General features: G+C 29.3%; 1 protein-coding gene across 1 annotated transcript in view; it reads right to left on the bottom strand.

Moving 5' to 3' along the window:
• LOC129956442 (cell adhesion molecule Dscam2-like) overlaps window positions 1-16508 on the bottom strand; it is a 342184-nt gene that overhangs the window by 38102 nt on the left and 287574 nt on the right. Inside the window, exon 9 of the mRNA XM_056068324.1 lies at window positions 6873-7034. Coding sequence (XP_055924299.1) covers window positions 6873-7034 — 162 coding nt within the window. The remainder of the gene's footprint in view (window positions 1-6872; window positions 7035-16508) is intronic.

Raw genomic sequence — 16508 nt, 5'->3', positions numbered from 1 at the left:
TATTACAGGAAAGCATATTGAGAATAATTAATTATAGGATGGTATTTTGAAGGAGTCAGTATTCATTAAAACGTACTGGCAATATTTATTGATTCTAAGTTCTATTTTCTTTGATTAAACTATATATAATATCTAAACAACTATAAATATATAGTTCGCATGAAAAAAAAATGAATAAGTTATTGAAGTATTAGTAAAGTACTGATCTGACAATTCGAATTACAAATTTAATCACATATTTCTAGGTATTAAAAGTTATTACTGTAAGTATTCTAAAAAATGATTCATTAATAAAGAAAACTAAAATATAAATAAATAATTTCTTTTACTGTATTTACAATTCCGAATCTTCTTCCAATTAAAGATTTATTTTACTCATTCTTTTGTAATGTGTGAAAAAATAAATCCGAAAAAGTTTGTAGTAAAATTCAAATCAACAAATTTCATCTCCGGGTTCTTTTACCTTCTTTGATAAATAGTTTTATTTTCCGCCAAATGATAGCGCTGTTAATATTGCGCACATGCGCATTTATTACACAATAGCATTTCAGAAAAGAATATTTCGGTCGTATTAAAAGGTAAATACTTATATGAAATCGTTTATCATTTCGTGTGATAACGGGAAAAAGGGTGCAAATCCTTTTGCAAAAGAACTTGAGAAGAATTAGAATTTCACCAATGAAAATAAACTAATAAAATTATATCCCAGAATGAGAAATTTGATCAAAAGTAAATCGAGCAATTTATTTTATCAGTAAATCTATGGTGTTGAAAAAATTTTGTGGGAGAACAAAAACATGCGATGAGATTGCAAAGTTGCATAGGTGTTTCATTTTTTGTTGTTGTTGTTTTTGACGAATGTACTATTGTATTTTGTATTATTATAATGACAGAGTTTTTAAAAATTGAGAAAAATAATGAAATCATTTCTTTTCCAGTCTTCGTTCATGAACGAAAATTGCTTAGTTTGTTTGAGACATACGTTTCCAGAGACATAACATTTATATAATAATTTTCTTGTTTATGAAGTTTTTAAAAAATGTAAGTTAATGTTAAATGTTAAATTTTGATCATGAAATGTCAATAGATATTCTGATTTTAAATTTCCATGAATATAATGAAAACCAATAACTTTTGATGTCTGTCTGTCGATCAGCCTTTGGAAACAATAGCTTGCACAGAATAAACTATAGAAATTAAATTAATACTTGACCATTAATCCAAAATAATATATCTGTAATAAATTTTGAATAAATTTCTTTAAAAAAATATATCTGCCCTCTTGCATGCAAGTAGACATATTTAAAAAAATGCGATGATCTTAATGAATTTAATTATTAATAGTTTTATCAACATTAATGTAGATCGTATTCTTAAAATACCCATCTATAGTTCTCACATATGTCGATCAGTCTATTATTTAACAGAATACTGCAATTCAAAAATGCAACAAGATATTTGAAAATATATTTAAACGTTTGTTTTTCACATAAATAAAAATTTGCATAAATTTTACTCCGAAACGCTTTCCCAATTTGTTTGGATGTGAGATGCTTCTCAAAAAACCTCTTCTTATGTGATGTGACCATAAAGATGAGAAACTTTTCGTTCTCATTCTTTTTAATACATCTGAAATAAATGTATGTTGAAAATTATGAAAATGTAAAATCCTACCCTGCTTTTTCTGGCCAGATTTCAATTTTTTAACTCAGAATTCAAGATTTTAACTTCATAATAAACTCTATTTTGTTCAGATGTATAAATAACTAGTAATCACCGATATACAGAATTAAAAAAAAACTATGCAATACGAGGATAAAATGGAAAAACAATACAAAAATAAATATAATATAAAAATATAAAAAATAAAAATCATACTGATTAAAAAAGATCATTTCCATTAACATTTTCTTTTTAAGGTAAGTGTCTACGTTAAAAATCAGATTTTTTTTGTGAAATTATGAATTTTGTTATTTCATTTTCTTAAGATTTTCCTAGCATCTTCATGAAACCGTCAAAAGTTTGTTTCTAAGTCTATTTTTAGTGAAATTACATTTACTTTTATACTTGCAATTATATAAATTTTAGATGCTATTTTCTCAAATTATAATATATGATAGAGTTTTCTTACAAAAGACCACATAAATTATAATCTAAGGCATATTTTTTTGTTAAAATGTGTTATAATAATTCTTCAATATGCTCTGTATTTTTGAACTGAATAATGAATAATCTATATCTTTTAGAAATATTTTACAGTTGTTTTCGTGCTTCACAATGTGAAAAAAATAGGCAGTTTCGCGTTATTTATCATTTGGACCCAATATACTGAAAGAATGGGTAGTTCTAGCTTAGCTTAATTAGGAACTAGATCATAATTTCTTGGGCTATCTGCAAATGGTTGAGCAAATCATTTGATAAGCTTTAGTTTAGTTTTAGTTATATTAGCGTCCCGTTTTTAAGCAACACTAAAGGTATTTGGGGACGGACTTCGCAATTTTGAACAGCGGTCATATGACGAGGGCGACACCTGAGCTGGCACTCTCCTCTCGAAACTTCCACACCACAACAGTGGGAGGACGTTTGGCAGATAGATTTAACTTGCACCAGACCAGCTAACACCGTGGTTTTTCCAGTGGAATCGAGTCTTGAACTTGAAACCGTCGGGTCCGAAAGATAAGACTTACCACCATAACATCACCCCATATAATTTTATAAACCTCTAAACTAGAGGAATTTTGTTTTATACTTCTTTTTTGGCCAAAAAATGCCCTTTTCCCATTGTTTTAAATGTGGCTTAACTGGAATGTTTTGGTTTCATAGCATGTTTTTTCAATTTTTCAATTTTTTTTTTTTTTTTTTTTTTTTTTTTTTTTTTTTTTTTTTATGCAGATATTCAGAAATGTAACTGTTTTCAAACATTTTTGGAAAACATTCACTCCGAATGAAGTCACAGAGTAGACAGAAATATTTTAAATAGTTATATAGTTAATATAATATATATAGTTAAATTCAGCATTAAAAAATTCAGCAAAATAAAATAAATTTTATTAGCTTTAAACATTTATTTCAGAAAATAGAATATTACTTAAGGGAAAGTCGAAATATTTTTGAATTTTTAAAAAGTTGAAGCATTGATTTGGAAAATGGAAAAATACTGCCCCTTTCTTTTTCATTTCCTTCTTTACTTATACATTCCTTATTTATTTGCCATTAAATTCTTTTTTTTTTCCCTCTTCTTTTAGATCTTTCATTTTTCGCCCAGTCATTTATTTTTTATTTCATTTGCCATCCATTTCGATTTATCATTCTTGCGAAAGTTTTTAAGTTTAAAGTTAGTACTTTCTTTAAGAATGAAAGAAAATGATTAAAATGGAAAAACAGCAATAAAGAGACGCAATGACTTTTAAATCCATTCCATGCGCAATTATTGCTTTAAAGCGCCAGAATCTTTTGCAAAGAAATGGCTTTTATAGACTTTGTTGCTCTGGGTTGTTCAATTCTTAGTATAGTTGACAGAAATTTTATGGCTAGATATTGAAGATCAAAAAGTCTATAAAATTAAAAAGGCATTTCACAACTAGGAATCAATTGAGATATTTTTTTAAAACATAAATGTAATTTTTTTCCTATAAAATGATTTTTTTATCTTATTGGTATACTTAATGATGTCTTATTGGTATACTTAAATAAATATTTTTAAATATTTCAATTTACATAAATTGCATCGTAATTTTTCATCTTCGTTTTCAATCGAATGAAATTAATATCCGAAGTATAATTATCTTAAAAAGGAGTATTGTTACGAAATTTCCGGGGTTCGTTTGGATAGTGGAAGTTATATGGTGTGGAGAACGCTTAATCAGCAGGCGCCAGTAGGAAATAAAAAAACGACGTTTATTTACACTAAGACATAGGGCAGCAAAAAGACGACAACTATATACATCATAGAAGACGATTATCTTCAGCCGAGACGTGCAGCATACAACAGCATACACAGCAGCATACAAGACTCTACTTCAGACAGTAGCGCACAGCTTAGTTCAGCACTAGCTTCACTCCGTCGTTGCTCCGCTTATATCTGGAAGGCCAGTTCTTTACCGTCGATTCCGACTACTCTCGCGCTATCGCTTCCTACTACCCCCTGACAGCCGCGGCCGCTTCCTTTTATAGGTCTCAGGGGGCGGAGCTAGAAGCCTCTCAACCAATCAGGAACGTTCGAGGCGTATCTCGGTTCCTACTGGAATTCGAGAATTTTTTAAATCTATTTTGGTGCCAAAGTCACCAAATTCGTCGCCAAGTCGCCAAATGGTCGCTAAGTTTGTCGCCAAGCTCTGGAACCTCCGACGCGACACCGGACTCCATCCAATACAGATGACTGTAAAACATTCTTTCCGATGGTGGAACCAACTATGCTGGGAAGCAGCATTACAGATTCGTAACAGTATTTTAAATAAATTCCAACAGGAGTGATCTCCTTGAAACTTTCAAACGAAGAATTCTCATCTCATGAGCATAAAATTTACTTTGATCAAAACCACCAACGCATGAATGCTTCAACATTTAGAAAACGTTATTTTTTTATTTTTCTTTCCTCATCACAAAATTGCTTGAACTCCAAAACTTCATTTCGAGGACCAATTTAATTATTATTATTATTTTGCCAAAATTTAGTTTAAATTAATTTGGAATAATCATGTGACAATGGTATAGCACAATCGTCAATTTTTAGAAAAGCTATGGTTTTTCTTTTTTCTATCTCAAAATCGTTCGAGCTCCAAAATTTTCTTTGCAAGCTAAAAAAAATTGAAAATTTATATTACATATATAAACAGGAGTATCGGATACATGGCGTATATTCGTAGTAAGTTGTAACTTTTTGCTGGCGGTAAGCCGCCTGATGCGACACCCTCCTTTATAATTTTTTAATAAAAGTAAAAACGAAAAATTAATCCATCAAAAGCGATAAATCAGCAAATTTTTGCCCGTGTATTTTGAGGCTTGTGAAACTCCAAACAAAAACAGCATCATGCTCTCACATGATAAAAACCCAACAACTTTATTAAAAAACAATTACATCTTAACTGAGCTAACCAACAAAATTTAAATGATATTTTTTATCATTAAATAAATTTTGGTGTAGAATAGCCAAAAAAAAATAAGAAAATTTATTCAAAATTTAAAAATTTACTGTTAGTAAATAAAACAATTCAATTTCTTCCTTGAGCTATCATCCATTCTCTACACCGTGCACATCATTTGTATTATCACCTAGATAGGCAGTCATGTTAAGGGTCATTTGATTGAAGCCATGTTTTCGAAAGCTCCTTGGTATAAAAGGGGTTAAAAGAAAGACTTACATTTGATCGTAGAAAATGCTTAAATTTCTCGCGATGTTTGGCCAATGCACAACGTTTCTAATCACAGAATATGAACTGATGATAAGATTTAGATATGTCAGATCACTTCCCACTTTGTAGTCAAATAAATGTTCCTTCTGGATGGAAAGCATAATCTACAATAGCAGGACGATGTTTGCACTCTGACTTTCATTTCTCTTTATGTACCCCCGACCCATCTCAGTTTGGGGATCCTGGGTCATTGATACAAATTTTAACTTAATAATAACTAACAGCGTGTCATTAGATAATGTAGAGTCAATTTACAGTCATATAAGGATTCCTTTTGGACGAAATTTCTCATTTGACCTACAGTACTATGACGAGGCCTAAACCTTGACTTTCTTTTCTCTTTATGAATTACACCCCCTCCAATCATCTCAGTTAGTAGATGATTGGTCATTGACAGAAGCTTTAACCTTTACTGGCATAACAACGAATCATTAGATATGTATGATTATTTACGAGTTTCAATCCCTTGAAGATTCGTTCTGGACGAACTACAGTAGCAGGACGAGAAATGCACCCTGACTTTTATTTCTCTGTATGTACCCTCCACCCATCTCAGTTTGTGCATACAGGGCCATTTATAGAAATTATAAAGTATTTTGGAATAACAGTGAGTCATTAGATATTTAATATCATTTTCTACCTTACATTAGCATAAAGGCTCCTTTTGGATGAAACTCCTAATCTTGAACTATAGTGGCATGACGTGGGCTACTCTCTGGCTTTCATTTCTCTTTATTTACCTATGCCCCATCACAGTTTGTGGGCATTTATGATGGAAAAGCATTTTAACTTTTACTGACATAACAGCAGATCATTGTATATTTAAGATCATTTCCCATTTTACAGTCAAATAAAAGCTCTTTTTAGATGAAACTCCTAATTTTGAACTATAACAGCATGACGTGGGCTATGCTCTGTTTTTCATATATATTTATGTACACTCTAACACTATAATTGTCTGCAGGCACTTGGTCATTGATAGAATTTTCAACCTACACTGACATAACAGCGGGTCATTAGATATTTAAGATCATTTTTAGCTTACATTCGCATAAAGTTTCCTTTTGAACGAAACTCCTTTGAACTATAGTAGCATGGCGAGGGCTATGCTCTGGAATTTTATGGACCCCCATCACAGTTTGTGTATACACACTTACTTTCATTTCTCATTATGTACCCCCCCCTCCCGCCCATCGCGGTACAAAGTTTTATTATTGGTGGTATTGGTCATTGATTACACAGTTGGTGCTTGCTTATTAATAGAAATTTTAACCTATACTAAGATGAGCTCGGATTATCAGTATAACCGAGTTATTAAGTAATTTTTCCGATCCCAAAATAAAAACTATTTTTCTAAGCCTTTTAAAACTCTCGCCTGACCAAAATTTAAAACTTCAAAGGCCTCTCCTGTAGTTCTGACAAGCAAAAAACAAAACATGAATAAATCTATGATTTTCTTACCCACGATTGATACATATGTTGACCCCGTTGCTGTTTCCCCCTTGGTGTCTCTCACTACACAGCTATATTCTCCTTCGTCTACTGTTTGTTCTACGCTTTGAATCGTTAGGGTTCCTCCGTGGCTGATTTTCTGTCTATGGTTGAGGGGAAGATAGACACCATCTGGAATATAAAACATTTAATTCATTATTACAAGGTAGATTTTAAGGCTTGTATAACATATCGAACTTAGCATTCAGAAAGAAAATACAACTTTTTTTTAAATGTGCATTAGAATATCAATAAACCCTCAGTCGTTTTGAATTTCCTATGAAATGCAATAATTTCAGAAAGGCACTATAACAAAATGTGTCTTGAAAAGCCAATAATCCGGATTAAAATATCGAAAGTAATTATTTTTCTGTATTAGTATGTCACATAATTTATTTATTGGGCCATATCATTTGTATTTACAATATTATAGTTTTTAATGCGAGTATAGCAAATAGAACTTTACGTATAGAAATAAAATGCATTTTTTTTTAATTTGCCCTAAAATATCAACAAAACATTACTTTTGAAACTCCAAAGAAAAGCAGTAATTTAAGAAAGAAATATATAGCAAATTGTCTAGAAAAGCCAATCGATCAGATTGTTAAGTTATTATTTTCAAGTATTAACATATAACTTGCTTATTTTGGGAAAAATACTATAATATTATCAATATTAACATTTTTAGGCACTCTCGAATCAAAATTGAGCATAAGAGTTCAAATGAATTGAATTTACACATCAGTTGCTTACTCACACATGAAGTATAGAGTAAGTATTTCATTCATAAAAAAATTCGAACACGAGATTTTGATGAATCTCCAAGTTTTAGATCTCCCTGTTTCTAAAAACACATTTTTGAAAATTGCCCTCTGTGACAATGATAATTCAAAAACTCTTTCAGCTTTACGTCTTTTGGTAAACGGTCTTTATATCCACTCTGTCAAACATTGAGTAAAGTATTTTCAGTAGAAAACCATTGTATGGATACTCGAATATAAGTTAACAAGTTAATTATAAAATGAAGAGAGTTTAATAGATAAAATACGGTACACAGATTTAATATCTGTGGTGTAGATGACAGTCAAATTTAGAGCCAAACCAGAGTGAGGGTTGTTTGTCTATCGGTCTATATTTTCGAAAGCAACAAATGCAACAATTTAAAAATGCAATGACTTAAATATATTAAATTTGGTAAGCGACTACTTATATATTTTGTGCCAAATATTTGTTCAAAAGGTTGAAGGAAACGCGTCCAAAACAGAAATTCAACTTACAGATCCTATTAAAGGACGCCGGTGATTAATCGCCAAATAACTCGCCAAGAATAAGACGATAGATTCAGTAAAAATGGTAAGTTCACGTCAAAAATTAATATTTCGTAACTATTGTACACCGATGCCATGTAAGGCATTCTTTGGCATGACAAGTTTATCAGAGATTATGCGAGAAAGTTTTAGGGAGACTATTTCAGCTCGTTTTATGCACGATATTGTGCACACTTTCAAAATATCATAGTTTGCTACTTAAAATGATTTATTTAAAGGTAACAAAATTCACAAACATTACAAAAAAATATATACAAGAAAAAAATAAAGACGCCGATAGCATCTCAAAAGACGCATTGAAATACATCAAAAATGAAATAAATACAATATTTACCGAAGAATAACTAAATATTGAATCAGAAGAAAAGAGTTGATTAAAATATTGTAAGAGTAACAAAATACGATAATAATTAATTCATAACAAATACAAAACAACTAATATATGAAACTAATACAAACTAAAATATTCTCTTCACATTTTTTTTCTCAAAAGAAAAAAAGGGCAATAAAAAAATTGCTTTCTTCGTCTTGGTCATTTAAATACAAAATAAATGTTTCCCTGTTTTCGCTACATGCCAATGCAAAAATTTCCCACGTAAATGTAAGCTGAAAAGGAAATGAAAGGAAACGAGGACTGGGTGGTTTTAGAATACTTTTTTTTTCCTTTCATTGTTCGAGCCCCCTAAAAGGAAGCAATGTAGATCTGTTTTTCTCGAATGCAATCCTAAAGAAACAAAGAAAACTTTTGCAGTTCGGAACGTGGTCTTGAAACTGCAGGGATTGTAATTTCAGTAGGAGGTATTCTGAGTTGTGTGTGCGCAGGAAAGTAATAAGAGGTCTAGGAGTTTTGAAGCCGTTTCAAAATTTCCAAGGTTTTTGTTCTATTCGCAAATGAGGTTTATCTATTTTACGAAAACAGAAGAGAGTTGAGGAAGGGTGTGACCAAATGTATTCCACGTAATGGTTGAAGAAAAAAAAAGCATTAATGCCTTTTCTCTCTCAGAATACACTTTCAATAAGTAAAGTTTGAAAATTACTGCTGAAACATCCCATGATAATGTAGTTATATGCAATTTCATTTCGTCTTTAATAAAATTTTGCAACTTTTTTTATGTTAACAGCTTGAGCATGACTTGCTGAAAAATTGAAGATTTATATACTGCAAAAATGAACTGGCTTTTTTTTATTCTAAGTATTGCAAGGAAAATCATAAAAAAATTGACTATTAATAAACTGCATAAAATTATTCATTCTGGGATTCGAAAACTGCCAGTACTTTTATGCATGCATTTATTTAGTCGAAATAGGTGTAAGATGATATATGTTTAATGTATTTTATTTAGTTATATTCAAGTCCCGTTTTAAAGCAACATTATGTCTATTTGGGGATGGACCTCGTAATTTTGAACCACGCCCAGATGACGAGGATACACCTGACCTGGCAGCCCACCTTCTCCAAGCCTCCACTCCACACCAGCTGGAGGACATTTGGCCCCGACTAATTTAACTTGCATCAGACCCGCTTACACGGCGGCTCTTCGGTGGAATCGGGTTTCGAACCTGAAACTCTCTGGTTCCGTAGCCGAGACCTTATCATCTGGTCACCGCAGTCACTTGAGATGATATATGAAAGGAGGAGATGCTTACCTTTAACAATAAGATGAACTCGAATTATTCTCTGACATGGGTGGCTTATGAACTGCAGATAACGCGTAACATTGTTGAAAAAGATACTAATTTGCATTAAAATACTTTAAAGCAATTTTTATTGACTGTAAGTGGTTTGAACATTAAATTATGATGAACAGATATTCTTAAAATTGATTCCTGTTCTTAAAATTTTGTAGTTCCCTTTTTAACAAAACAATAAATTTTATTTTTAAAACAATTCATTTGATTGTATTTGTTAAAAACTTTTTGATATAATTTTTCACTTGAGATGAAAAACGGTACATAATCTAGGCCACATTTAACGACTTTATATAAAATATACTTCGTGCCGCTCTTGAAAGCCTTTTTTTGCAAATTTTTTGCCTTTTTTGAATTACCAAATAAGCAATGAATGGACAATACCCTTTCATACCCTTTTTCCTGCAACCAGTTTTAGTTAATATGTGACAAACAAATGATCAATGAAATCCTAAATACTCTTACAAAAGAGAATTTGACATTAGAAAAATATCTTTATTTTCAAATATTCAAAACTAACATCTCTTTCCTTTTCGAAGGGATCATTTGGATTGGCTTTCACAAACAGCCAAATTATCTGTTCGTTTGAGAGCATTCAAACCTCAAACTAGCCACTCCGGCCAGCCCGACGGCACACGAAAAAATCTGAATGACCGGACCGCCGAAACAGCAACACTGACGGGAACTGCGTTTGAGTCTTAAGAGCCATCATCGGCCATGCTACAACCATTCTCTTGGGAAATACATCCCAACATCGATGGGAGAAGACAAACTCCTCTCCCTTTTTTTGTACCGACCAAGGTGGCTAGAACCAACCACCATGCTGGAAATTACTCATTCTCAATTACGAAGTACCCTCCGAAGGGATGAGAGCATTTAAAGTAATCTTAATGTTTGGTCAAGATTAATGCAACCAGAACAGAGCAGTGCAAAGTAATATGATATTACAATAGTGTCCCTATACTTCGTATAAAAGAAAATAAAATGTACAAAGAAAACAAAATGTATAAAGAAAGAAATTATAAAGAAAGAAAGTATAAAGAGAGAAATCGTAAAGGAAGAAAGTATAAAGAAAGAAATTACAAAGGAAGAAAGTATAAAGAAAGGAATTATAAAAAAAGAAAGAAAAAAGAAATTATAAAGGAAAAAAAGTATAAAGAAAGAAATTATAAAGAAAAAGTATAAAGAAAGAAACTATAAAGAAAGAAAAAATAAAGAGATAAATTATAAAGGAAGAAAGTAGAAAGAGATCAATCATAAAGAAAGAAAGTATAAAGAAAGAAATTACAAAGAAAGAAAGTATAAAGAAAGAAATTATAAAAAAAGAATGTAAAAAGAAAGAAATTATAAAGAAAAAAGTATAAAGAAAGAAATGTTTCGATAAGAAATCATTATGTTTAAATGGTTTTTAAGCAGAAACGTTCTATTATGCTGCTGATTGCATTACATTTCCCCCCACTTTTTATTATAATGTGAGAGAAATTTTAAATCGTTGTTAAAATGGATTCCTAATCTGATGTTTATTGGGTCAGTTCAGTAATGTTTTATGGCACAGCTGATAGATTTTATCAGTTAGTTTCATTGTAAAATTCCAACTTATAAAAAGAAATCAGCAATAAATTTTTTTTTCATTCTTTATGCTTACCATTCTTTAAAAAATTCTAAATATTATATGATTTTTAGTCAGAAAATGATAATTAAGAAATATATTTCTATAACTGTTTGATTTGGTTAAAAATTTGATAAAAATCCACATTTTTGACGATAAAACTATGTACAAAATTTTATACTAAATAGCTCTTGAAATTTTACGGTTATCTGGAACTGTCAGACAGACTTCTTCGGAATGGATTTCGTTCAGAATTTGCTAGAAAGCTGAGAAATTGCTCACAAGACAACAATCTAAAATTAATCCTTCTGATTCAAAACGATTTTAAGTTGTCGTGTTCACAGAATAGATGGTTACAGTTAATGAAAAGAATTTTTCGAATTCAAGGAGATTAGAAACGTGGAGATTCGTCGAAAGTTCACGTTCGATTGTATAAAAAATATAAGGAAATATATTATAAAGAAAGTAACATTTCGATCAGAAATCATCATGCCTCAATGGGAAATGGGATATTTTTATCTCATTAAAAGGCATCAGCAGTAAAATTATTCTATACTTTATGTTTACCATTTTTTAAACAATTCTGATATGTGCTGTTTAGTTGGCAATGACAATTAAGGAATTTATTTAAACACGCAATCTTACATAGAAAACTGCAAAGCTTTCTAAACATCAATTAAAAAATAACATTAGTAATTTTGTATACTAAACACTTTCTTTCAATAAAATACTTCACAAAATTCGAGCTGTACAAGCGTTGTTCTTTGTTCTAAGAAATATTTAAATTCTCTCACCAATCTGGACTTGAAAGCACTTTACTGAGTTTCTTTGAAACTAACAAATGAAAGATCTTGCAAATAAACACAGGAAGAGATTCTTTTAGCCTTTTCTTAATAAAAATGATTTTTTTCTTCACACCTGACTCTTTAAATCCGTTTCGAGTTGAAAACTGCTTGCCTTTTTTAAAGAAATGTCCATTTTTCTTTCCCAGATGTTCACTCTCATGTGCTTTATCACATGTGTTTGCTTGGCTAACAAATTCACTTTAGTTGAATAAATTTTTTAAAAGGATTTTGGTTTTTATTCCGCATTAAATTCTATTGGCTTTCTTAATTTTGTAATTAAAATTATTAATTTTTTCACAGTTGTATTATTTAAATTACGTTGGCAATAAACATCGGCATAAGGAATTAATATTATGACTGATACACATATTTTAGTTTGATTAGAAAGAATTTATTATTTTTTAATTATTTTAATTAATAATTATACTATAACTAATTTATAAAATATGCGTTATATTTTAAATACATTATATAATTATTATTATAAAACCTGAAATATTAACAAATTCACTTTAGATTAATTTTTGAAAATATTTTGTTGTTTTCCTTAATGAAGTCACCTGGCTTTATTAATTTTGTAATTAAAATCAATAATTTTTTGCAGTTGCATTTATTAAATTGCGTTGGCAATTAATCATCAGCATTGGAAATTAGTACTGTGAATGATAGAAATATTTTAGTATAATTAGAAATAATTTATTCCTTCTTAATTATTAAAATTAATAATTATAGTTCATTTATAAAATATTCCTTATTTGAACCTTTAACTGGGGATTTGCGGTATCTGAGACCGCTACGGATGGACTTTAAGTCGGTCCTATTCTATTTTTAGCTCAATCGAATGGATTGATCCTGCATCTTCTTGTTTCGTGACCTTTACTACACGTGCAATTTCTCAACCGGTTTCAGCGGATACGTTTTTAAATATTTCACCTATTTCTTTGCGAGATGTCTGTGAGACCACGCCCCCCTTTTAGTGTTCCAATATTATGCAAGTCTTAGCAGGTGGTTCTAAAACTTGATCCTCGAAATATCATTCAACTAACTGATCCACATATGAAATAGAGAATTATAGACCTTTAAATGAAGCAGAAAGTGATTTAAGTGATGAGAATAATTATACAGATGATTTTTTTTTCAATGAAAGTTCGCATTCGAATGAATCTGACATGTGTGTTCAAATATTATTATTTTTTTTGTCAAAATGTATTTTGAAAAATTTCTAAAATTATTTTCATATATATAATTTACGGGCTGATATTTGTACCAGTACTGAACCATATGTTAAAATACCTTCGAAAACCGTTCTACGAATGTTCACATGTTTATGAGTAAAAATGATACCGATGAAAAAAAAGGCTCAATTTTACCCATTGTCAATTTGTTTTTTATTTTTCATATAATTGATGAATTTCCATTATATTGTTTCCTACATACATTTGTAAACCGAAAAAATAAATGTGATTTAAAAACTAAAAAGCTATATGTGTTTCAAGAATATTATTTGTTGTAACATGTTATTTGAGAAGGTAATGTATATTCCAACACAATTACTTTTATCAATGATAATATATTTTGAAAATATATATATATACATATTTATATATCAAGAAAATTATCTATAGAATATATTGTCTGATCTTCATGCTGATACTTTCATTAAAAAAGTTAAGTGTAAAGAAAATGTGGTTTCTTAGATCGCACTTCTCCAGTTAAGTCCTAAGTTTTCATTTCCCAAATTAAAGGTTATATACATTATATATTATTTTTGTTATAAAATCTGAGATATATACAAATAATTTTAATATCAAATAGTTATCCAACAGATTTGATGCTGTATTTTAACATCAACCCTCCTACAGGAACATCCTTTGAATACCAAGTATACTAATATTTTAATAAACATAATAACCAATACTTATGTAAGAGTTGATTTGAATTAGTGAAACTGTTGCAACAACGCACAAGATACGTTTTCCTCAAGTAATTAAATAAAAAATATTTTTCCTCACGAAATTAAACGAAAAAGACTTTTTCACACAAATTTAAATGAAGAAAATTCTTTTCTTTGGGATAATGATTGAAATAAATATTTTTATTTATTATTATTTTTTTTTTCATTTTACGATGCTATTTATTTTACTTCTTTTTTTCTACGGTATTATAAATTGTCATTTGAAATCCAGAAAGAATTTCAAAGAAACACGTTTTATATGCATAATTTTTAAATCTAGTTTGTTATTTAATACTGAAATGCAAATTTTTATAATCAAGTTATTTCTTTTTAACTTTTATTTACCTTTTTTGTTATAAACATTATCAAATCTTCCCGAGGTTGCTTTTTTACCAGGACACTTCACTTATACATTACTAAAATTAATCTGTTAAATAATAATCAAGGTGTAAAAATAATTAAATTGTAAATTGTGAAAGACTACATAACATTTCATCTCTATGGAAATCTAAAAATAAATATAAGGTTAAACTGAAAAATACCATGCAATCGCCAAACTAAAATTTTTTAAAGCATTAAATTACCAAATATAATAAACAAACTTTATTTATTATTTAATATCTGGAGAATCTTTTATTGCTAAGTATGATTTGGGAGATATTGGCAAAAATTATGTGCCGTATTTTTTAGTTTTACCAAAAAATAATCAATTCTATGTCTACAAACATGAAACAAGTCAAATTAAATGAAAGCCCTTGAAGTACCTTTTTTTATATAATGTTAAATGTAAAAAGTCGTGCAATGTTATTTTAAAGACAATTTCTTCTACACTCCACCAAAATCTGTAGGAAATCCCAATGATATTTTCATTGCTCCAATTGTTTAATTTTATTTTTGCATGCCATTCATATATTTTTCGATAATGAAAAAAATTAAATACCAACTACCCCTCCAGTGATAAATTAAATAAATATGGTGGTTGCGTAAGACAAATAAATGAAAAGTGAAACCATATATTTTCCTATAGGAATTTATCGGCTTCATGATTTACATTCTAAAAAAAACTGCTATTTAGTTGGTTTTATAGAATATTAGAATACTTTCATACTTTATAGAATACTTTCATGCATAATATATTTAATACAGGAACGACTTTGAAATAAAAAAAATATATATAAGTAATGAATTCTTTTTCAAAATTTATAGAATTAAAATGAAATTCGAAAAATAGAAGTAGTACAACTCAAAGATTTATCGTTGGCCATCAAAGAATTGCTCACAAATTTTCTTATTAGAAAATTATTAATAACTTTTCTAAGGAATTAATTACAGTTGAAAGAAAAATGGCACAAAATTAAAATTGTTATGGTTTAAAAGGTAAAATTTTTAATATCAAATATGTGTAGAAATTTTTTCGTAAAAATTTCCAATAAAGTTTCTGTGAAAAAAATAAAGACAATTTCTCAAAATATGAAACCGTTGTCGAACATCAATTTAATTTTGTCACAAAAGCTAATTTGAAACTATACAGTTGAGAAGTTTATCAATGCATGTTTTTACGCATGGACATTTCATTACTTTAAAACAATTGACAAGAAAAAAAAAAATGAATTAAAATAAAACAAAAAATCTAAAAAAATTTCCTTCTAGAATATTTTTTAGTAAAATTTAATGCCTTTCAATTAAAAAAAATACTATAATTGTAAGGAATTTCGGCAAAAAATTAAATTTTTATTAGTGAAATTGCAATATTTTGAATTTTAAGATTGCTTACAGATATTCTTTTCTGGAATAATATCCTTGAAATTTCCGTGGAAAAAACATTACATTTTATATCAATTTTAATTAATTCAATATCTAATTAATTTTGAACTCTGAAAAACTGGTAGGATTTTTTCTCTTCTGTAAATAAAAAACACTAAAATTTTGATGAATTCTACTCAGTTTATAAGGACATGAAGAATACACAAACACATATACATAATAGTCACAACGACTTTTGTCTCCATTAAGATGCCCGAAATGCGACAAAATATGAAAATAAAAAATGCATAATAGATGTTTTAAATCACAGCATCTGAACTGTAAAGAAGATGATATATTAACTCTTTGCACTCGGATTGTTCCTCTCAATAACCATTCAAGACTGTACATCCTTTTGACATTTTATTTATTTATTTT

Source organism: Argiope bruennichi, chromosome 11 (genome assembly GCF_947563725.1).
Source record: "Argiope bruennichi chromosome 11, qqArgBrue1.1, whole genome shotgun sequence".
Taxonomy (NCBI): Eukaryota; Metazoa; Arthropoda; class Arachnida; order Araneae; family Araneidae; genus Argiope; species Argiope bruennichi.
Note: the sequence above shows the minus strand (reverse complement) of the source record. Positions and strands in the feature narration are given on the sequence as shown.